The 22,663-nt window shown below is 46.8% G+C and overlaps 2 protein-coding genes across 4 annotated transcripts in view; one reads left to right on the top strand and one right to left on the bottom strand.

Annotated features, from left to right (window-relative positions):
• Nucleotides 1-10,254, bottom strand: part of CDC42SE1 (CDC42 small effector 1) — a 36,691-nt gene extending 26,437 nt beyond the window's left edge. For both annotated transcript variants that reach the window (XM_035099008.3, XM_035099010.3), the window contains exon 1: nucleotides 10,104-10,254. The gene's annotated coding sequence lies outside the window, so the exon portion shown is untranslated. The remainder of the gene's footprint in view (nucleotides 1-10,103) is intronic.
• A 7,398-nt stretch (nucleotides 10,255-17,652) lies between these two features.
• On the top strand, nucleotides 17,653-21,687 carry MLLT11 (MLLT11 transcription factor 7 cofactor). 2 transcript variants are annotated; one of them, XM_035099007.3, is made up of 2 exons: nucleotides 17,653-17,791; nucleotides 21,237-21,687. In XM_035099007.3, the coding sequence occupies exon 2, from the start codon at nucleotides 21,243-21,245 to the stop codon at nucleotides 21,525-21,527; it is 285 nt and encodes a 94-aa protein (XP_034954898.3). In that variant the 5' UTR covers nucleotides 17,653-17,791; nucleotides 21,237-21,242; the 3' UTR covers nucleotides 21,528-21,687. The 2 variants fall into 2 exon arrangements, with proteins under 2 accessions (XP_034954898.3, XP_034954897.3); XM_035099006.3 differs by lacking the exon at nucleotides 17,653-17,791 and adding an exon at nucleotides 18,868-18,965.
• The last annotated feature ends 976 nt before the right edge of the window (nucleotides 21,688-22,663 follow it).

Here is a 22,663-nt window from a genome sequence, read left to right as displayed (position 1 = left end):
CAAGCAGGATCTGAGCCCTGTCCGTCGGCTTCGCTGGGTGCACCTGGCGGGGTGCCGCGGGGAAGAAGAAGCTGACCTTTGGGTCTGATCCAGAGGGTGTCCTCTCCTGTGTTCCTTTAATTCTTCACTGAGAGGATATCCTTCAGAGTTTGGGTAGCAAAGCAACATCTCACTGGGCTTTTTGGAGTTTGCACCCATCGCTTGCCAGGATGGGGTTGATGGGTAAACAGCGGCTCCTTGATTAGAAAGGGTTTGAAAAGGTCTGGTGGGGGGCGGTTCTGCCGTGTCCCCAGTCCAAAGCTGTCCACAGCCGGTCATTGAGTAGTAGAGGGTCAGTCGGCTTGAGTCCAGAGCTGTCTGGAGCTCGGGTTTCTTTGACCGGGTATCGTGGGATCCCTTCTGCTTGGCCCCGAAACTCCTCTGCCCTCTTCTGTAATGGTCAGCGATGCTGTAGGGGTGTGTGTGTGTGTGTGTGTGTGTGTGTGTGTGTGTGTGTGTTCTCTGCAGATCTCCAGATTGACTCCTTTTGCAGGACACCAACAGACTCCTGCCTGCAATGGCCCTCCTTTCAAATGATACTGAATGAAGCCAAATGTGGGAAGTATTCAGGAGAGAGAGAAAATGTCTTCTTCCTGCAGAGTGGAACTGTGGAACTCCCTGCTGCAGGAGGTAGTGATGGCCACCAACTTGGACAGCTTTAAAAGAGGAACGGGCAAATTCGTGGAGGGGGAGAGGACTGGAAATTGCAGGCGGGGAGAGTGCTTTTGTGATCATCTCCTGCAAAAGGATTCCCCACAAGCACCTGGGTGGACCCTGGGAGGAGGGGATATTGGACTAGATGGTCCAATGGTCTGATCCAGAAGCAAGGCTCTTCTGAGGTTCATACGGAACCTCCAGCTCCAGAGGCAGTCTATCTAGTCCTCCAGGTTTTTAGGGGTATGTGGCCACGGTGAGAACAGGACGCTGGACTAGATGCCCCCCCCCTTTAGCCTGATCCAGCTGTAGGGCTCTTCTGATGTTCTTATGCACGTGTAACTGTGTGTCTGTGTGCGTGGCACGACAAAATTTAGGCGCAAGATAAATCGGAACGTTTGAGGGGTGAAAAACAACCAGATTTTAAGCAGCCAGCAATGAGATAAACACCAAGTGGAAACGAAGCGCTGTATCCACCTGGAAACTTTTGCAAGTGCAAAGAGGATTGAGAGCAAGATCAGATAAAATCTCCCCGATATATCACCAGGAGCACAAATACAAACACACAATTAAACAGATGCCTGGAGATCCCATCACTCTTCTCCCCGAACTCCGGTGAAATTCCAAATTGCAGCCATTTCCTTTTTATCAATATCGAGGTGATAGATAGATAGATAGATAGATAGATAGATAGATAGATAGATATAGACAGACAGACAGACAGACAGACCTTAAGGGGAAAAACAGATATACATAGTGAGATACATAGTGACCGACGTTTTAAGGTTTCAGTGACAGCACTGACCGAAAGCTGGGTTTTCCGCCCAGACCCCAGCCACTTCTGCAAAGAGGTTATTTTGGGTTCTGTTGGTCACACATGGCATCTGCGGTCTGGTCACAAGGTGCCTCGCTGCAGGTCACACGCATTGCCGCCCACCCCACCCCGCCCACGTCCTTTCTCCCTTGGCCTCCTGCGGACGGCTTGGAAAGAGGCTGAGATGAAGCCACGGAGGAGGGCAAGGCAATCGATGGGTACTGGCCATGGTTGCTATGCTCTGCTTCCGTGGCCGAAGGACGTGGTACTTCTTCTGCATCCCAGGGGCTAAGGGATCGCCAGGTGGGGAGAGTTGCTCTCGAGACCACTACCCCCTGGATGCTAGCTGTCAAAATGAATTGTGGAGTTGGAAGGTACCCCTTGGGGTCATCTAGTCCAACCCCCTGCAATGCAGGAGCCACGGCTAAAGAATAAGCGTGGGCCAATTCACAGGGGAAGGTGATCTGCCAGTGGCTATTAAGTCACATCCATGCCATGCCTTGAAAGCACATTTATAGCATCTGGCAGTTCGCCGAAAATTCTGGAAACTGTAGATTAAGGGTATAAATTACGGGATAAACTACTAACCATTGTGGCTAGTAGCTATTGATAGCCTCCTCCCCTCCACAAATTTGCCCAGTCCTCTTTTAAAGCTGCCCAGGTTGGTGCCCATCACTGCAGGGAGTTCCGCAGTTTAACTCTTGTGCTGCCTGAATAAGGGCTTCCTTTCACTTTGCCCCGAATCCCCCAGCAGCCAGCTTTGACGGTATGTCCCCCAGCTGCCCAGCCTAACTTGCCTAACATAGGAGGATGTATACGCAGGCCAACCATGCATGCATTTTGATTTTCGGTTTGCACGAGAATCTGCAATGCAGACATCTCCGGAGAAAAGTCCTGATGCAATTAACCCTTCCCAAGTGGAGGGGGGGAGTGAGTCAGAGGTGGGCGTCTGCAGAAGCATCGCAGCCAAGACATCCGCCTTGCTTGCCTTGCATGCTCCAAACAAAGGGAGCCTTCATCGCGGGGGAGGGGGGGCGGAGGTACAGGCTAGGAAGGAAAAGGGCCTTGAATGAGGCAGAGAGAAGGGGGGTGCTTCCTTCTAGCAGCAAAGGGAGGCCTAGTCACTGCCTGCAATACTAAGCCAGGGTGTCATTGAAAGGGCTGCCTACCCTATCCCTATCCCTGATGTAGCGGCTGGTGTGTTGGGACCAGGTCCTGGGTTCAAATCCTCTCTCAGCCATGAAGCTACGGGGTCAGTCATGGCCTGACCAACCTCACAGGGTCGTCGTGAGTACAAGCCATGCACACACCACCGCCAAAATCTGCCTACGCCATCGAGAGCTCCTTCGAGGAAAGGCGGCGTTGTCGAACTATGGAACTCCCTGCCACAGGAAGCAACTTTCAAAGACCACCGGGCAAATTCACAGAGGAAAGGGCTACCGATCTGCGGCTCTGCTCTACTTCCATAGACATACGACTCAAGAGAATTGTAAGGGACCGTAAGGGTCATCTTGTCCAACCCCTTGAAATGCAGGGTTTCCTTCGGGTATAGGGCAGCATAGAAATTATATATATATATATATATATTTGCCTAAAGTGGGGCTCGAACCCACAACCCTGAGATTGAGAGTCTCATGCTTTGCAGATTGAGCTACCCCAGTCCCAATTCAAAGTCCTGGCAAATTCAATGGGGCTTACTTGCAAGTAAGCGGGGTTCGGGTCGTGGTCTAAGCGATGAAGCAGATAGTCACAAAATCATTGAATTGTCTGGCCAAGTGTGGTATTAGTCCCTCCCTTGATCTGGACACTATATTTCCGTTTATATTGTCTAGAATTGCATTAGCTATTTTTGCTGCTGCATCGCACCATCGGCTCACGCTAGATCCCTAGTTCCTTTCTGCATGTCCTGCTGACAAGCCGGGTGCCCCCTATTTTCGCCGATTTCGATCTCGCCTCTGCCATCCAGTCGCTCAGCTGCCCTTGGGCACCTCACGCTGTCTCCTCCACTCCTCCTAACTCAGATCTGGGGGTCTATTAAACGGACCTACGCCTATGGGGCGGCTGTAAGAAACGGTGCAGGCCCTGAAGCACAGCACAAAACACTCTGCAAGGTGAAGGGACTTTTCAGCATGGACATAGCCAGGATTTATTTTTGGGGGTGCAGAACTGAGTTACCGTATCTGCGACACAATTGGTCAGTTAATTAAGTATTTTTATTTATTACCTCTAACCTATAGCTGTTAGAGGTATACGTAGGTTAATCCGGACTGAAACTGGACTGATTTATGGAACTTGCCAAGCGGACTGGGAGCGTTAGTGACCAGAGGGAAGAGTTGGTGGGGAAAGATTGGAAATACTTAATAATTATTTGAAGTGTTATATAAATATATAAAATAATAATAATTGAGGGTTATTTTTAGAAGTGATATGAGGTGGTAGGGAATAAAATATAAGGTTAAATTTGCTAGAATTGAAATGGAGGAAATGAGGTTATTAAAGGATGTGAATGCATAAAGATATTATTGTATAGAAAAGGACAAAAATAAGAGGTATGATTTATTTAATTAAGATTAAAAGGGTCAAAGTTAAGATCATGGAAATTGTTAAAGATGAAAATAGGGTAAAATATGAGGATTATAGGTTAAAATTATGTTTAAATAATGGGTTATAGTTATGATGGATGAAAACTGCCAAAGATGAGTTTATATGAAAATCAGTTGGGGGGATTCGAGGAAACCCATTTAATTATGTTTAGAAATTTAGTAGATGAAAGTAAGATTTTTGTGTATCTTTTCTGGATTTTTTATGTGATTTTTCTTTTTCTTTTTTTCTGTCCGTTTTTTCCCTTTTTCCTTCTTCTATGGTTGTTTTTTTTAAAATATTGTTTTATCGTGATAAAATGAATAATTTTTTTTGAAAAAAGAAAAGAAATATTTTTTTTTATTTACTTGGTTGGGGAGGGCAGCTACGCCCATAGCGTTCAGGCATTCAACTGTTCAGGGACTCAAGGAGCAGCAACAGAATGTTTGCGGCCCAGACTCTGCGAGGGAAGGGAATGCTGTCGGTGCGGTTGGGATAGAGATTGCCAGCTGAGACCTTGAGGGAGAGGAGTTTTGAAGCTGCGGGGAAGGGCGAGGGTTGGAAAATTTGATGTCGATGGGGTTCCCAGAGTGGGAAGCCTTGGGACATACATGTAGGATGTTTAAAAGTGGGGACTGAGAGAGGATGGTTAAGAGCCGAGTCATAGAAACAGAATTTCACAGATGGATTTGAACAGCCCCGGTCAATTCCTTAGCCACATATTATCATTGGCTTAAATCCAGCCCAGGTGTCACACAGGGATTCCCACTGAACCTAGTAGAGGGAGGGCCCTGTGTTTGAACCCCAACCTTCAAAGTAAGACAGGCAGACTTTAAATCGAGGTGATTTGAATCACAGTTTCAAAGTCAGCCAGGGATCGCTGGCTGCATAGGAAGGCCCGTTCAAACCCAGCGGCTCCCGAGGGAATCCTTAACTCTCCAACCTGCAACTGTTCCGGTTTATTTTCTGTTCCGCGTTTGTTGCACTATTAACAGAAGCGCACCGCTCCGAATGGCCAAAAACTCCATATAATACTGGGAGATCATCACAGACCATTGGAAGGTTCAAGACGGAGAAAAGGAAGACCTCCATGTACCACAACCGTGGAACTCACTGCCGCATTAGACAGCGATGGCCACCAACCTAGATGGCTTTAAAAGGGAGCCGGACAAATTCATGGAGGGGGAAGGCTATCAGTGCCGGGACGGCTCTGCCCTGCCTCCACTGCTGGAGGAATTAATGCATGGGTAGGCAAACTAAGGCCCGGGGACCGGATGCGGCCCAATCGCCTTCTAAATCCAGCCTGCGGACGGTCCAGGAATCAGCATGTTTTGACATGAGTAGAATGTGTGCTTTTAATTAAAAAGCATCTCTGGGTTATTTGTGGGGCATAGGAATTCGTTCTTTTTCTCTCTCCTAAATATAGTCTGGCCCCCCACAAGGTCTGAGGGACAGTGGACTGGCCCCCTGCTGAAATAGTTTGCTTACCCCTGCTTAATGCTTCTGAATCCCAGTTGCCAGAAACCTCAGGAAGGGAGGGGGCTCTTATGCCAGAGTCCAGATTGTGGGCTTCCCATGGGGGGGGGTCTGGTTGGCCATTGCAAGAACAGGATGGTGGGCTAGATGGGCAATTGGCCTGATCCTGTAGGCCTCTTCCTCCTGTATGTTCTCTAAAGTCTTATTCATTTCCTGGCACACAAACATGCAAGGTTCACAAACGTGCCACTTAACAGTGTGCATTTACTGAAACAGCTAACTCAGGGTCCCCAAACTAAGGCCCGGGGGCCCAATCGCCTTTTAAATCCGGTCCGCGGTCAGTCCAGGGGGAATCAGCATGTTTTACATGAGTAGAATGTGTCCTTTTATTTAAAATGCATCTCTGGGTTATTTGTGGGGCCTGCCAGGTGTTTTTACATGAGTAGAATGTGTCCTTTTATTTAAAATGCATCTCTGGGTTATTTGTGGGGCCTGCCAGGTGTTTTTACATGAGCAGAATGTGTCCTTTTATTTAAAATGCATCTCTGGGTTATTTGTGGGGCATAGGAATTCATTCATATTTTTTTAAAAAATATAGTCCGGCCCCCCACAAGCTCTGAGGGACAGTGGACCGGCCCCCTGCTGAAAACGTTTGCTGACCCCTGAGATAACTGGTGCTATAATCCACACACACACACATTTTTCAGGAGGGAGCAGTGTTCGAAATCCCCTAGGCACACTTTGCAGCTAGCACGGGTCCAATTGCGAACACATGGAGATCTCTGGGCGCCAGGCTGGCGAATGGCCTCTCTAGCCACCTAAGCAGAAAAGCTGATCTATTCCAATTATATTCTGCCTTTTTCTCCAAGGAGTACATGGTTCACACACCCCCATTGTAATCCCTACGACGACCCTGTAAGGTGGGTTGAGAGGCTGTGACTGTCTCCAAGGCCACCCAGTGAGCTTCATGATGGAGGGCGGGATTCAAGCCAGGACCTCCCAGTTCCCAGTCTGACACTCTCACCACTACACCACCCTGCCTTCCTAGAGTACTTCTGCTATGGGGCAGCTATATAAACCAAGGCGGGAAATAAATATGGGGAAAGCAAAATGTCACTTAGAGCTGACATATTTTCATTGAATTTGTTTTATTCCGGGTTGCTTTATTTGAAGTTTTAATGTGTTGCAAACCACCTTTGAGATTTGTTTTCTTTGAAATATAAAGCGGTATAGAAATGAAATAAATAAAGTTCATTGCAAAATAAAAACAGCGCCTGGACATTTCGTTGTGGCAACTGTAACCTAGGTTTAGGGTGCCATTTGGCGGTTTGCATATATATATATATATCTGAGTTTCAAATGTTGGCAGAGAGATCCATCATATTCCCGCCTCCAGAGCACATTGTCATTCCCGCTCCAAGCCCTAACAGGCCCCTGACTTGTCTGTTGAGAAATCCTTCAAGCCAGTTGACCTCACATGACGGGTGTGAGATTCAGAGGTGAGGAGAAAGATCTAGGAAGCAGCAGCTGGAGGGGGGGTTGGAGAGCTGAATGGGGGTGTTGGGTTTTTTTGGTGAGGGGTGCGGATAGAGGAGACAGGAAATCTCTGAGGACTTTGCTCAGGTGGGGTGGAAATTGTTACCGAAGCAGCTATTTTCTTCTCGTTCACGTGGGGGAAATGAAACTAAAGTACTAAACATCTTTTTTAAAAAATCTGGAGGCCACAGAGGAGAGGATATGGAGCAAGGGCCCCCCCCAAAAAGCTCAAGAATGCAGTAATTTGGGGTGCCTGCAGAGGGAAGAGTGAGAGGGATCCCCCTTCCCTTTCATTTTGGGACACTGAACAGATTTTTTGGCAGCTGATGGCTGGGAGAGCTGTGCAGCTAAGATAAAAGTTTTTGCATTTTAAGAACTCGTGTCTCTCCATTTTCTCTTCCCTTTCCTCCTCCTCTCAACATCTTCTGTTTTTTTTTAATATCTAGACATAAAGACAGTCTTTTTATTTGCCCACTGCAAACTGTCTCTCTGTTTCTCTTTAAAAAATAGCAACGTAGGCCTGCTTACTCGGGGGAGAAGTGCAATGGAGTTCAATGGGGTTTCCTACCCACCCAAGAAAGCTTGCATATTGATAGCACTGTTAAAATATTCTTGGGATGCTGTGCAGAGATTGGTGGGATGGGTGTAAAGAAGATAGTCAAAGAATTCCCCCCCCCAAAAAAAAACTCCACACATTGCACAGGATGTGAATCGGAAAAGGTTTTGGATTCTACAGAAATGTGCATGGGACGATGGTTGGTTTCCATCTAAAAGATGAAATTGATAGTGTTCTGTAGTGGTTAGAGCGTCAGACTAGGACCTGGGAGAGAGCAGGGTTCAAATCCTCCCACTTGGCTACATGGAGATCACCGGGTGTGACCTTTTGGGGGTCAGTCCTTGCCTCCCTGTCTAACCTACCTCAGAGGGTTGTTGTAGGGATTAAATGAGGGGGGGTGGAACCATGCATGCCACTTTAAAGATAAAAGGGGTTCTACAAACGCAATAAATAAACACATATTTTTTAAAAGAAATATTGATGGTTGAAGACTTCCACATTGATCCACACTTGGGATGTGAATTTGAAACAATGTGTTGGATGTTGCAAAAACTGTGTGTGTGTTTGCCTATTGGGGAAAAACCTCAATACCCCCTCCCAGAGTTTCAGAAACAATTATAATCTCACAAGAAGGAGAGCTATAAAATGTGGCCCGACTTCAGAGCTAGGAATCAGACCTGACAAGTCCTTGTCTTTCTCTCACGCACAGAGGCAACAGCACAAAACAAGCCTGCCTCTTTCTTCTGACTTGAATGAGTCAAATCCAGAGAAAGGAAATGGGTTGGGGCAAGAGGGGGAGGAGGAGGAGGAGAAGAATTGGGTAGAGCGGTTTTGTAAGAGCCTGTAAGAAGCTTTGTGAAGTGACTACTGTTTCTTTAAAAAAAGTACAAAAAATATATTTTGGCTCCCTTTGTTAGAGAGAGAGGGCTCAAATCTTGCTAAACTCCCTGGGTTTCAAGAGCGAGCTAAAAATTCTGATGTACAAAGCTAGTGGGGAGCAGATCTTGGCCCTCTCCAAAAAACCCATTCCCCCAAAAGCTCAGGGTTACAGCTGATGGGAAAAGGGGTGCTGAGGTTGTCTCTGAGCTCCCCGGAAGTCCAAAACCGCTTACCGGCAGAGCTGTGGCGCTTTCCCAAAAGCCACATGAAGGGCATGGGCCTAATGTGAAGTGGGCAAGTTCTGCAGAAATTATGATGTTTCAGCCCACACTTGGCTGAGCTTTGGGGTTTCAACCTTCCCTCCCCACCCACTTGCCCCCCACAATCCAGCGCTGTTAATTGCAGCAACTTTAGGAAAGGGTTTAACCATTCAAATTTTTGCAGAGGCCTTTGCTTTCATTAGGAGCATGAATGATCCTTGGACTGAGTACAGTAATTTCCCCCCTAGGAAAAGGTGTGTGTGTGTGTGTGTGTGTGTGTGTTTGTGTGTGTGGAGGGAGGTCAAGGATCTAATGTTGCTTTATGGATAAATTTTTTTATTATGACGGGCCAACAACAGACAGTGGAAAATCCAGAAATATGTTTGAAATAAGGGGCGGGGGTAGAATTAGAGGCAGACAGAGACTTCCTGTCTTTCCCCTTTTTTCCCTTTCTGTTGGTTGTTCAGTTTTTAAAAAAACTTTTTCAAAATGTGTCATGGGGTTAAGAGAGAGAGAGAGAGAGAGAGAGAGAGAGAGAGAGAGAGAGAGAGAGAGAGAGAGAGAGAACATGAGAACTTTGCTAAAGGATTTAGCCAACCAGCTTTCTTTTTAAAAAAATCCTCTCGGGAAAGGCCGCTGAGAGATTTTTAACACCCTTCCCCCTCCCCCTGAATCAATGGGACTCAAGAGTTTCCTTTGGTTAAAAAAGAAAAAGAAAAAGAAATGGGAGAGGCTTGGAAGGACACGCCATCTCTCAAGGTCTGAAGCGAAAGCGAATTCAAAAGAAAATGGAAAGGCATTTCATAAAATAAACACGAAAGGGCCACACAACAACGCCGAAGTTTGCCCTACTCAGAGTAGACCCCTTGAAACGAACGGCTAGGCCATGGCCCCTCGATTTCATCGGGTCTCCTCTCGAGTAGGACCGGGTGGGCTTCAACCGCCCTAAGTTTGCTACCGGACCGGTAGTTTCCTGCAGTTTCGCAAAAAGCGATCCTCTTACAAAAGGCGGATTATTTGTGACAAAAGCACGGATCCGATTCAGTGCGTGGGTTGCAGACCCAGTTCCTCGGCTTGTTTTTTTGGGGGGGAGGGGGGGGAGAAAAGAAAATAGGGACATGAATACACAGACATATTTGGGAGCCTTTGAAGTAAGAGTCCTCGGAGATCAGAGGCGTTTTACAAAAGAGCAGAACCCGAAGTGCAGTTATCTGCCCCGCTAGTTGCCAGCGCGCACAGAGGATCGTGCGTAAAACTGAGAAGAAAGTTTCCAAAGGCAAAGAGGGGTTCCTTCTTAAGGCAGCCTTACCTGGTCTTCTTGAGAAGCGCGGCTCCTTCTCCTCCGACCCCCTTCCTCTCTCGCCTCCAGCCACTTCTCTGGCTCAGACTGGCATGGAAACTTTCCTTGGGAAATCCAGCCCCGCGCACGAGGTGTGGCTCTCCTCCACCCCGCTGCGAGTGAGAAGGAGGAAATGCTCAGAAGGACTTCTTTCCACACAGAGAGAGACGCGCGCGCGCACACACACGCAACACACACCCGGGTGCTTCAGTGCGCCTTGGAGAGGCGGTGCAAGAGCGCTGACTTGGGGGCGGCCGGGGCATTGCAGAAAAAAGGGACCCAGGAAAGGCGGCCTTTGGGGTCCAAGGTCTCTCTCCATCGCCGCTGGCAGAAAGCGCAGGCTGGCAGCATCACACAGATGCCAAGATCCTCAGTGAGCAAGGGGCCTGATCAGTGCCGGATTTCCATATAAGCTAAACAAGCTATAGCTTTGGGCCCCACTCTCTTGGGGGCCCCAAAAAAATTTAAAGGAAAAAAAACTGGATGTACATTTCCAAAATATAAGATAAAAAACAAATAAAATAAAACCTACAATTATTATTTCATGTTATACCAAGTTTGTGAGCCTTTGTAAATTGTGTTTCTAAAGGAGCTTTTAGTTACAGGTAGGTAGCCGTGTTGGTCTGAGTCGAAACAAAATAAAAAATTTCCTTCAGTAGCACCTTAAAGACCAACTAAATTTTTATTTTGGTATGAGCTTTCGTGTGCATGCGCACTTCTTCAGGAACTTTTGTTATTGCCAAATGCCAATGTGTTTGCATTATTAAGTTTGTTATGAATAAAAAATCATTTTACGTTAGAGCTTAATGATGATTTCACTACTGTATTAATCAAATGGCTTTTGATACCTATTAGGTTCATCAATTACCATATAGCATATATTCAACACAAAAAACAGCGACCATTTGTTGTTGACAAAGGACAGCTGGCCATATAAAGGGCCCTGTTACCTTCAGTAGCTTAGGGCCTCATCAAACCTAAATCTGGCCCTGGGTCGGATCCTTTTCTCCCTTGATGCTCCTGACGCCCTGCCTCAGGGGTTGGGCATCTGTTCCATGTGCTGAAGAGCCTCCCAAGTTTAGAGGCAGTCTACCAGCAGCAGGGTAGCAACTGGTAGCATTAGGTCCAGTCGTGACAGACTCTGGGGTTGCAGAGCTCATCTCGCTTTACTGGCTTCTGGGTCATGTGGCCAGTATGACTAAGCCGCTTCTGGCGAACCAGAGCAGCGCACGGAAACGCCATTTACCTTCCCACCGGAGCGGTACCTATTTATCTACTTGCACTGTCGAACTGCTAGTTTGGCAGGAGCTGGGACAGAGCAATGGGAGCTCACCCCGTCGCAGGGATTTGAACTGCCGACCTTCTAATTAGCAAGCCCTAGGCTCTGTGGTTTAGACCACAGCGCCACCCGTGTCCCTCCATGGCTGGTAGACTGCCTCTAAACTTGGAGGCTCTTCTGCTTCGCTGTTTAGAGACAAGTCCAGGCTGCCGGTTTTCTCAGGGGCTCTCAGGGGTTTAATAATAATAATAATAATAATAATAATAATAATAATAATAATAATAATTTATTATTTATACCCCGTCCATCTGGCCGGGTTACCCCAGCCACTCTGGGCGGCTTCCAACAAAATATTAAAATACAGAAATCCATCAAACATTAAAAGCTTCCCTAAACAGGGCTGCCTTGAGATGCCTTCTAAAGGTCTGGTAATTGTTGTTCTCTTTGACCTCTGGTGGGAGGGCATTCCACAGGGTGGGTGCCACTACCGAGAAGGCCCTCTGCCTGGTTCCCTGTAACTTGGCTTCTCGTAGTGAGGGAACCGCCAGAAGGCCCTCTGCGCTGGACCTCAGTGTCCGGGCAGAACGTTGGGGGAGGAGACGCTCCTTCAGGTATACTGGACCGAGGCCGTTTAGGGCTTTAAAGGTCAGCACCAACACTTTGAATTGTGCTCGGAAACGTACTGGGAGCCAATGTAGGTCTTTCAGGACCAGTGTTATGTGGTCTCGGCGGCCGCTCCCAGTCACCAGTCTAGCTGCCGCATTCTGGGTTAGTTGTAGTTTCTGGGTCACCTTCAAAGGTAGCCCCACGTAGAGCGCATTGCAGTAGTCCAAGTGGGAGATAACTAGAGCATGCACCACTCTGGCGAGACAGTCCGCGGGCAGGTAGGGTCTCAGCCTGCGTACCAGATGGAGCTGATAAACAGCTGCCCTGGACACAGGATTGACCTGTGCCTCCATGGACAGCTGTGAGTCCAGAATGACTCCCAGGCTGCGCTCCTGGTCCTTCAGGGGCACAGTTACCCCATTCAGGACCAGAGAGTCCTCCACACCTGCCTGCCTCCTGTCTCCCACAAACAGTACTTCTGTCTTGTCGGGATTCAACCTCAATCTGTTAGCCGCCATCCATCCTCCAACCGCGACAGGTTTAGGGCGACAGGTGTTCCTAGTCCTGCTTGGATTCGCCAGGGATGGAACCTGGGAGGAACTTTGGGTACACCAAATAAAATGCTCTGCTGCTGAGGCGTGTGGCCCTTCTCTTAAACAGCAATAAGATTCCAGTCCTCATTGTTGCGAAGGAAAGGGCTGGTTTAAACAGAAGCTGCGCGACACAGAGACAGGCCCTTGGTCCCTCCAGGCAGGACGGTATGCTCTGACTGGCAGCAGCTCTCCAGGGATTTTAGGCAGAGGTCCTCTCCCGCCAGGGCATGTTGAATTTTCCAATGTTCAAATTCCCCAAACAAGGAGTGCTAAAAGGTTGCAACATGGCTTGGGAATTCAAAGGATATTTCTGTTAAATTAATATAATTTAGTTTTGCTTGGTAGGTAAAACGTAAAATTGCATAGAAATTATTAAAATGATTGCCAAGTACTGACAATTATATTATAATATTTTAATGTATTTTGGTACTTGTTGGAAGCCGCCCAGAGTGGCGGGGGAAACCCAGCCAGATGGGCAGGGTATAAATGTAATAATAATAATAATAATAATAATAATAATAATAAATAATTTTAGTAGTAGTATTTAGCATTAGCTGGCATTTTCAGAAAGTAAAATTAAAATTATTTGGTTTTCCAAAAGCAGTTGATGTGCTTTTTCATTGAATGTAGACTTATCAAGCTAAATGTTGGACATTCCTTAGCCTTTAAACGGCCTCTCTTATCTGAATTTTCATTTTTCACTTAGCTCACTAAATTTCTTAAATGCCTGCTTGCAATAATAATATTGTTATTACAACCAATTTCCAAAATTAGCCTAACCCTTTCCATGTTGTTTTCTTGAGTAGGCCCACTGAAATTAATCAGGTCTATGAAGTTCAATGGTCCTACTCTGAGTAGGGCTTAAATTGGCTGCAACTCTTGTACGATATATATGCATGTGGGATATTCTGCAAATATTCACCAACAGGATAGAAGGTTGCTTTTCTAAAAAACCTCAAGTGGCATGCCTCTGAGCGCGTCCAGAGTGTCTCTCCCCCTAAAACATAGGAAGAAGCAATCTGAAGGCAAATATTGAAAGCATACACAGAGCGACGTCCCTATGGGGAAGAAACAGGCTTCTCTTTTTGTTTTTGCAGGGATGAGATCCCCTCCGAGGAGGTCAAACGACATGGACAGGAAGCAGTTGATAAAAATAACACCTGATTAAAAAAGAACATCTAATAAAAAGCAACAGAGGTTTGTACAGTTACTTATATTTAGACTCACAACCGCTATGAGTTACAAATCTTCAAGGCCGTTTTCTAAAAAGAGATTACTCTTCCTAATAGGAGGTTTATCAACAGCTATAAGCAATGAGATTACGTCAGCACGAAACACGGCAGCTCCCATAATTTACCTCTTTGCGAGTGCCCCAAAAGCATCCGCTGCTGAAAGATTCATGAAATTGAAGACAAGCTGCGAGGTTGTTCCGAGACCTGCTGAGCAATGTCTCCCAGGAGTTTTAAAAGAACACGTTGTATCCATTGCTGGCAATGCTGCTGGCACGCTCAAAGGAGGTTATTAAAGCATTTCCCTGTGACGGGGAGTTCCACAGCCTCCCTGAAAATGCCGGCAAGGAGTACAGATGGGGAAATGAGTCAATTTCAGGTTCTGTTTTTATTTGTTTCCATTCTTTTATTTAAATTTTATTTAATCATTTTTTCAATACAAACAACAACCACAAAAGACACATACAACAAAAACTGTAATTACAATAATAACACAATCTGACAATTCAGATTTGAACACACTGATATACCTATGACTACACCTTTTTAACAATATTTTCCCACCTCTCTCTCCTTCACCTACTTCCCACCACTATCCGGCTTATTGCTTAAATATTCGTTCCAGATTTCTTCATATTTATCCATTCTTATTTTGCGTCGACATGCAATTCGTTTGTATGTAGCTAATCTGTCCAAATTATCAATCCATGTGCTGAATGTAATCTTTTTGCGGCTCTTACAATTCATCAAAACAAGTTTTTTTGCATCTAATATAGCACGGCACATCCATTTTTTTTGACCCCTTGAAATCTCCCACGTTTCCGGAATATAATTTAGAATTAAATTCAGTTCCCCTAAATAACAATTTCTTTTTACTACTCTTGCTAGAAATATCCTCACCTCACACCAGAACGATCTTATCATCAGGCAGTTGATCAACATATGTTCTAAGTTTGCATTTTTATTCCCATATCTCCAGCTGTTGTCTGCACTTGTTATTTTCTTCTGGTATAGTTTTGCTGGAGTCCAGTGGACTCTGAATATTATTTTCTATTGTCTTAGATCCATAGAGGCTATTTCTGTTGATTTTATACTTGGCTCCCATATATCATTTGTTATCTGTACCCCTGACTCTTCATTCCATTTTTGTCTATCATATTCTAAATCATATTTCTTCCTGTTGAGTAGGGTTTTATATAGTGCAAGTGTAGAATTTTTTTGTTTTTGTTGCAGAGATTAAATCTTGTAGCAGCATGGGTGTTTCTGATGCTGCTATAGCGATGCTGTTTGCAGTCTTCAGTCCCCCACATTTCCACATTATTTTGAGTTTAGACAAGAGAGAGCCATGTACATATGTAAACGGCCTCGGTCCTGTATACCTGAAGGAGCATCTCCACCCCCATCATTCAGCCCGGACACTGAGATCGAGTGCCGAGGGCCTTCTGGCGGTTCCCTCGCTGCGAGAAGTGAGGGTTACAGGGAACCAGGCAGAGGGCCTTCTAGGTGGTGGCGCCCGCCCTGTGGAACACCCTCCCAGCAGATGTCAAGGCAATAAGCAACTATTTTACTTTTTAAAGACAACTGAAGGCGGCCCTGTTTAGGGAAGTTTTTAATGTTTGATGCTGCATTGTTTTTAATATTTGGTTGGAAGCTGCCCAGAGTGGCTGGGGGAACCCAGCCAGATGGGCGGGGTATAAATAACAAATTATTATTATTATTCTCTTTCTCCCAGTCTGGCCTACCTCACAGGGCTGTTCTGCAGCTATGATGGAGGAGGAGAACATGTACACCCTAATCTGAACTCCCTGAAGGCTGGTCGGTGCTGACTGGCTGTCCACAGTCTTCCCCAGCCCTACCTGGAGATGCTGGAGATTGGACCTGGGACCTTCTGCACGCAGAGCAGGTGTCCTACTACTGAGCTAAGGCCCTTAAATATAATATCAAGTTTCTAGTCCCCATAGTTCCGAATAAAGTGCAGACTTGGATAGGGGCATAGGAAGCTGACTTACACTGAGTCAAGCAATTGGTTCGTCTGGTTTTTCCTCTGTACGTTGCTATGGGCAAGGACTGAGCTAAGAAAGGCAAAACCTTCCTGTGACTTTCCTCCTCAAATCATATGCTGTTTTTGCTCAGTTTGCTCAGTAAAGTATCATGAGGACTTTTCACTCCAGACTGGAATCTTACTACAGTTCCCAGGATTCTTAGAGGGAAGCCGTGTCTGTTAAAGTGCTGTAAGAGTGCTTTGCATTTATGGTGCAGACATAACCAGGCTCCTTGCCTGAAGCGCTGGAGAGCTGCTGCCTATCAGTGTGGACAATATTGAGCTAGATGGGCTCATGGTCTCAGTGCAAGGCAGCTTCCTAGAGCATCACTAGAGCTATATCCCTGAGAATATGTAGATATATACACTGCCTTGAACATGGAGGTTCTATCATGATCAAGAACGTTGCTTTATAGCAACTGAAACCTTGATCCACATAACTCAGTACTGTCAGCCCTGGCTGGCAGTATCTCTCCAGAGTCTCAGGCAGGGAGTCGTTCTCAGCCCTACCTTGGGATTGAGCCAAGGACCTTCTGCATGAAAAGCAGATTTTCAGCGCTCAGCTACCGCCATTTCTCCTCCTCGTCCTCCAATCCTGCCTGACCCGCCCCTTCAAAACACCTGAGGCAGCGTTCAACCTCAAATCCTGCAGCGGGGAGTTCCGCAAGTAAAACCCTGCCTCGCATGGGGAAATGCTTCAACCTACTTCCCATCCAGGTGACCCCAAGTTCTACTGTAACAGAAAAGTATGTGGGTTTTTTTTTTAAATCATCTCTGAGATTTCTTAGCCTCGACCTTCCCCATAAGGTCCCAGAGCAGATCACGACCACGAAAAAAACTAAGCATGAAAATCAGTTCAAACAATTTGCCACCTGGGGCTAGTTGAACTGCGAAACTGCCTTATTCGACCTCTTTGACGGACAGAACCGACTCTGCTGCGGGTGCCACACAATATCTGTCCCACATTTCTAAGAACTCGATTTTTCAGTCTGGCAGCACCTGTGGAACTCCCTGCCTATTGACACACCAGGAAGGTGCCTTCGCGGTGCTCTTTTTGGCACCTGTTAAAAACAAACCTACCAGATATTTAGAATGTTAATATTTTTTGGTCTATTGTTAGCTTTCCAAAGTCTTAAATTGCTGCTGTTAATTTTTATTACTGGTTATTTTATTGTTTCATCTTTCTTTAAAAACTGCTTTGAGGTTGTGCTTGTTTGTTTTTAACGATCAAGCAGTGTGTAATTTTTATTCAATGGTTTGCAATCAGAAGAATAGGTTGTGTGTGTGTGTGTGTGTGTGTGTGTGTGTGTGTGTGTGTGTATTCTGGCCTTTGATACTATATAGATAGATAGATAGATGATACATAGATAGATAGATACTGTAGATAGGTAGTATCAAAGGCCAGAATAAAAACATGTGTCACCAGTGTTTATCTTTCTCCGTTTCTCCACATTGTGCATCGTAATTGCTTAAAATGCAGCAATTATCTAATTGTTGCCGTTCTTAAAAACACACCCACCCCGCTCCCGGCAGGCTCACAGAGATTGCACCCACCACGCATATATATGGAAGGAAAATCTCCATGGCTTCAGTCTCCTCCTTCCCCGACTGAAAATAGAAAATTCTTCTTAGAGCTGATTCACTGGGGCCGCTGCAGCTCTTGCGAGGAAGGCTTAGGAGGGGCTGCATTGCAGCAAAAAAAGAGGAGAGGCTTGTGCGCAACAGACACAGACCCACATAGAGACACACACACACCCAGCCAGACAAAAGCAGGAGGGGAGACGGATCACACCATCTGCCCATCTCTCTGGACCACTAGAGATCTCCCTCTCTCTCTTCCAGCACAAAAGCCATCTTCCTTCTGTTGCCTCCCAAGCAACTGAGCCCCTGTGGGTCCTTCTCCGAGGAAGGTAAGGAAGAGCCAGAAAAGAAATATATTGAAATATATTTTTGAAATATATATTATTTGGAGGGAAATTGGGGGTGGGGGATGTATTTTAATTCTGGTCGGTTTCTTCCATCTTCCTTTAAAAAACCAAATCAAATCGTGCATTGTTATTAATCTGTTCAGAGTTAGCATCTTCCTGCATAAAATACATTTTGTCTTTTTTTTTTTTTTAAAAAAAAGGCTCATCCAGACCTGTTAAGCCTGTCTGGAAGGGTATGTTGGGATTGGAGGGCAGGGGATAAATGTCTTTAAAACTGATTATAGATATACATATAGATATAGATAGGTGTTTAGATTAGACTGATTGAAATAAATGAGCCTAAGAACGCCACCTTGATTAATTGCCATGGGGCTCCTCAGAGTAGGACTAACATCGACTTCAACCCATATCACCACCAGCCATCTGTTCAGTGTTAAAACATTTTAAAAATGCTAATTTGTTCCTCTTTATTGAAACGTAACCCTTCTTTGACCACTCCCTTGTTGTATGGAGAGATATAGATATGTTTAGTAACCCGAAGAGGCGACGGCGGTCCACAAATGAAATGGCCTTTGAAATTTTATTTAAAGAATCAGGGTTTCTTTAAAAAAAAAACAAGGCTGCGATCCTAACCAAGTCCACTCAGAAGTAAGTCCCATTTAACTCAAAGGGGCTTACCCCCAGGTAAGTAGGGTTAGGATCACATCCCATTTGATGGCGCTCTCTCTCTCTCCACCTCCTTTCCACTTATTCAATTAAGCAGGTGGTGATTTGGGGTGTGTTCTGGGGCTTGGCGAGCCTCTTCAGTTTGGATTCTGCCAGTCATTTGGTTTCTTTCAATTAAAAAATATTATCCGGAAATAATGTTAGAAGGATGTGCCTGCATACATACATAAATATCCGTGCACCCACCCATCATGCAGAGGGGGCTGTTTCCAAAACGCAGATGTCTGCCACATGCCTCGGATGCCACACAAAGGTCTTTCAGTGGAGCCAGCGCACTCACACAAATTCCCCACCCCACCCCGCTTGTGTGTCCGCTTTTAAAATTAAAAGTGATGTAATTTTTCTCGGGAGCCCAGAAAGGCATAGAAGGCAGAGATAGATATAGCACACCAGGAACCAGGAGATGGCTCCCGTAAAGGAAAACAGGGAGGTGCGTTGCATGCCTACAATTCTATTTTTCAAAAATGCACCCTCGGGTGAAGCATAACCCCAGGACTTCAATCCCCCCCCCCGGTTTTTAAGAGTAAGTTTCTAGAACCTGAGATATAAAGCAAAATAGACAGGTGCTGTTCTTATTTGGGGGGGGGGGAGAGGAGAGAAACTAGCCTGCTCTCCCCTCTTTCAGTTTTATTCTGAACCCCCCCACTACCCATAAAAAAAGATATTTCACTGCACCATGGGAGTGCAGTCTTGCTAGCCAAGGACAGCATGTCTGAGAAAAGGGAGCAGAGAAAATGGGCAGAGAATGTACAAAGAGGGGCAGGTTGTGGGGCGGGGCAGCCTCTCCTTGGATGATGGATGGATGGGGAGATGTGCTATGTGCCCAAAGAAAGGAGATCTCCAGACTGAGAGGTGGGGCAGTGAGGAGGGAGGGGGGCATGGGAGATGTGTGGTTGCGGGAGGGGGAGAGGGAAGGTACCGCAATTCAGACCCACCCAAGGGTGTTGATGTTGGGTGTGGAGAGAGGAACTCCTGGCCAGAGGAATCATAGAATCATAGAGTTGGAAGAGACCACAAGGGCCATCCAGTCCAACCCCCTGCCAAGCAGGAAACACCATCAAAGCATTCTTGACATATGGCTGTCAAGCCTCTGCTTAAAGACCTCCAAAGAAGGAGACTCCACCACACTCCTTGGTAGCAAATTCCACTGCCGAACAGCTCTTACTGTCAGGAAGATCTTCCTAATGTTTAGGTGGAATCTTCTTTCTTGTAGTCTGAATCCATTGCTCCGTGTCCGCTTCTCTGGAGCAGCAGAAAACAATCTTTCTCCCTCTTCCATATGACATCCTTTCATATATTTGAACATGGCTATCATATCACCCCTTAACCTTCTCTTCTCCAGGCTAAACATACCCAGCTCCCTAAGCCGTTCCTTATAAGGCATTGTTTCCAAGCCTTTGGCCATTTTGGTTGCCCTCCTCTGGACACGTTCCAGCTTGTCAGTATCCTTCTTGAACTGTGGTGCCCAGAACTAGACACAGTATTCCAGGTGAGGTCTGACCAGAGCAGAATACAGTGGTACTATTACTTCCCTAGATCTAGATGCTATACTCCTATTGATGCAGCCCAGAATTGCATTGGCTTTTTTAGCTGCTGCATCACACTGCTGACTCATGTCAAGTCTGTGGAAGGATGGGCCCAGACTCTCCAAGGCAAGGACATCCAACAAAGAGCCCTCCGGTTCTTGCCAGAGGACGAATCGCCACTGGCTGGAGATGCCGCAAGGGCTCTGCCACTAAAAACCAAGACTCTAGTCCTCATGGTCCAGAATGAAGAGCTGATTTAAATTGGAAGCTGCCCTCTGCAGAGGCGCTGCCCCACCTAGCTCAGGATTGTCCATGCTGGCCGACAATGGCTGCCCGAGAATTCAAGCAGGGGGCGTCCCCAACCCTCCTTGGCTTCTCCAGGGCTGCAAGCAGGGGGGGGGGTCTTCCTCCATCCTGCCTGCAGATGCCCCTGGGGACTGAAATCGGTTGCTTTCTGCATGGAAGCAGGCCCTCTGCCAACTGAGTTATGGCTCCCTTGAGATCACGGCACTCCCACTTACAGACGTCTGTAAGTAACCATGTTTCTTGAATCCTGCCAAGACAGAAGTACCTTTGAAGGTGACTCAGAAACTACAACTAATCCAGAATGCGGCTGCCAGATTTGGTGACTGGGAGCAGCCACTGGAGCCATATAACACCGGTCCTGAGAGACCTACGTTGGCTCCCAGTACGTTTCCGAGCACAGATCAAAGTGTTGGCGCTGACCTTTAAAGCCCTAAACAGTCTCAGCTCTGTGTACCTGAAGGAGCATCTCTACCCCCATTGTTGTTCAGCCTGCCTGGACCCTGAGGTCCAGCTCTGAGGGCCTTCTGGCGGTTCCCTCATGGTGAGAAGTGAGGTTACAGGGAACCAGGCAGAGGGACTTCTCGGTAGTGGCCCCCCCTACGTGTGGAACGCCCACCCATCAGATGTCAAGGAGATGAGTAACTACACAACTTTTGGAAGACACCTGAAGGCAGCCCCGTTTAGGGAAGTTTTTAATGTTTGATGTTTTATTATGTGTTTATATGAGTTGGAAGCCGCCCAGAGTGGCTGGGGCAACCCAGTCAGATGGGCGCCAAATAAATAAATAAATAAATATTGACATGCCTAGCACTCAGCCCTCCTGAGCGTTCCCCTAACAGAAGACTCCCTTCTTCCTCCTTTCTTCTCAGCAAGAAATGAGGGACACAGTCAACTCCCAGTACGACTCCTTCCTTTACTGGAGGATGCCCATCCCAGAACTGGACCTGAGCGAGCTGGAACACCTGGGCTTAGCTGACATGGTCGCCTATAAGTCCAAGGGAGGCTATGGAAACTTCACGGCAGAGCGGAAGAAGCAGAACTGCAACATCTCCGACGGGGAAGACGGCGGCGAGGACACCAGCCTCCTCCAGTTCAACAGTTTCAATTTCTGGAGGGCCCCTATACCCTGCGTCGGCTCTTTAGATTTCGACCTGATCTGAGGCTGGTGCAGCTGGGCTCCTGTCCTTCAGTGTGACGAGTGAGGCGGCTAAACCTTTTGTCTACACCCCACTTCCGACCAATTCCCTGTAGTGTTTTACTCTTTAAATTGTACGGCGAGGCTGAATTGCAAAAGGCTCGCGAGAGCGCTTCTGTCGGTGTCGTCTGCCTGTGTTTCTCTCCTTCTCACGTTCTGTCTCTTACGTGTTTTTGCTGGGCGGGGAAGGGGACTGTGGTTTGCAAAACTGGGACTGAATGTATTTCTTGGGTGGAGGGTGAGTTGCCTCGAGAGAGCCCGAGGGGCACCCATGTTCCTGTTAGCGGCTATGGCAGCCGGAAGTGTGTGGGGAATTAAGCGAGGCATTTCCCCACCCTCTTGATCATAAAACGACTCCTTACAGCTGGGTGGCTTTTGAGGGGATTGCAGCTAGGATCTGGAGCAGGAGTCGGCAACTAAGCAGCCTGTGAGCAAATTCCGGCCCGCGGGTCTTTGGCCCGTTTAGCAGCAAGTTCCGTTTCCTTCTTCCTCTTGCCAGCAGCCACTTCCAGAAAGAGTGAAATTACATATCTTGCTTCTGAATAACTCGAGAGGCATAATTTGTGTGTGTGTGTGTGTGGGGGGTCTTTTACTCAGTATCGGTCTGTTTCCTTCCATTTTTCCTGCCCTGGTTTCTGATTGCATCATCAGGGGAAAGAGGAGACGGAAGCCTCGCCTGCAGAAGAAATGGAGGACGCAGAGGAGGCAATGAGGTCTGGGTGGGCAGGGAGGTCTGCGCTGCCACTTCCGGGTTCAGTTGAGGGGGGAGGGGGCGCCAAAGAAGCGCCACTTCTTGGGGAGGGGAGGGAGATGTGTAGGCGAAGATGAAAGCTCAGCTCTTGGACGTGTTTGAGATTAAATTGCAAAAGAAAAAGAGGGTTTGTAGTGCTGATTTCATCATAACCACAAAAGATTTGTGCACCTGGAGATTTATCATGCACCGAGCAGAGGAGGTTGGCTGCCCCCCCCCCGCCTTGCCGCCCCCACAAGTATATTATCAAATTACAGCTTTGTCTTTTAAGCAGCTGCTGGGAAAACAGGATTGTGGTTCAAAGTCAGGAATCAGGATGAATCTATTTTATCAACTGGAATGTGGGATAA

Source organism: Zootoca vivipara, chromosome 16, assembly GCF_965207765.1.
Source record: "Zootoca vivipara chromosome 16, rZooViv2.hap1.1, whole genome shotgun sequence".
Taxonomy (NCBI): domain Eukaryota; kingdom Metazoa; phylum Chordata; class Lepidosauria; order Squamata; family Lacertidae; genus Zootoca; species Zootoca vivipara.
This window is presented reverse-complemented; position numbering and strand designations above follow the sequence as displayed.

Excerpts from the sequence above, each read along its gene's own strand:
- MLLT11 (XM_035099006.3), top strand. The coding sequence starts at position 18,939 with ATGGCTCCCGTAAAGGAAAACAGGGAG. Across the intron at positions 18,966-21,236 it reads CCGTAAAGGAAAACAGGGAG|CAAGAAATGAGGGACACAGT; the intron begins GTGCGTTGCATG and ends CTTTCTTCTCAG.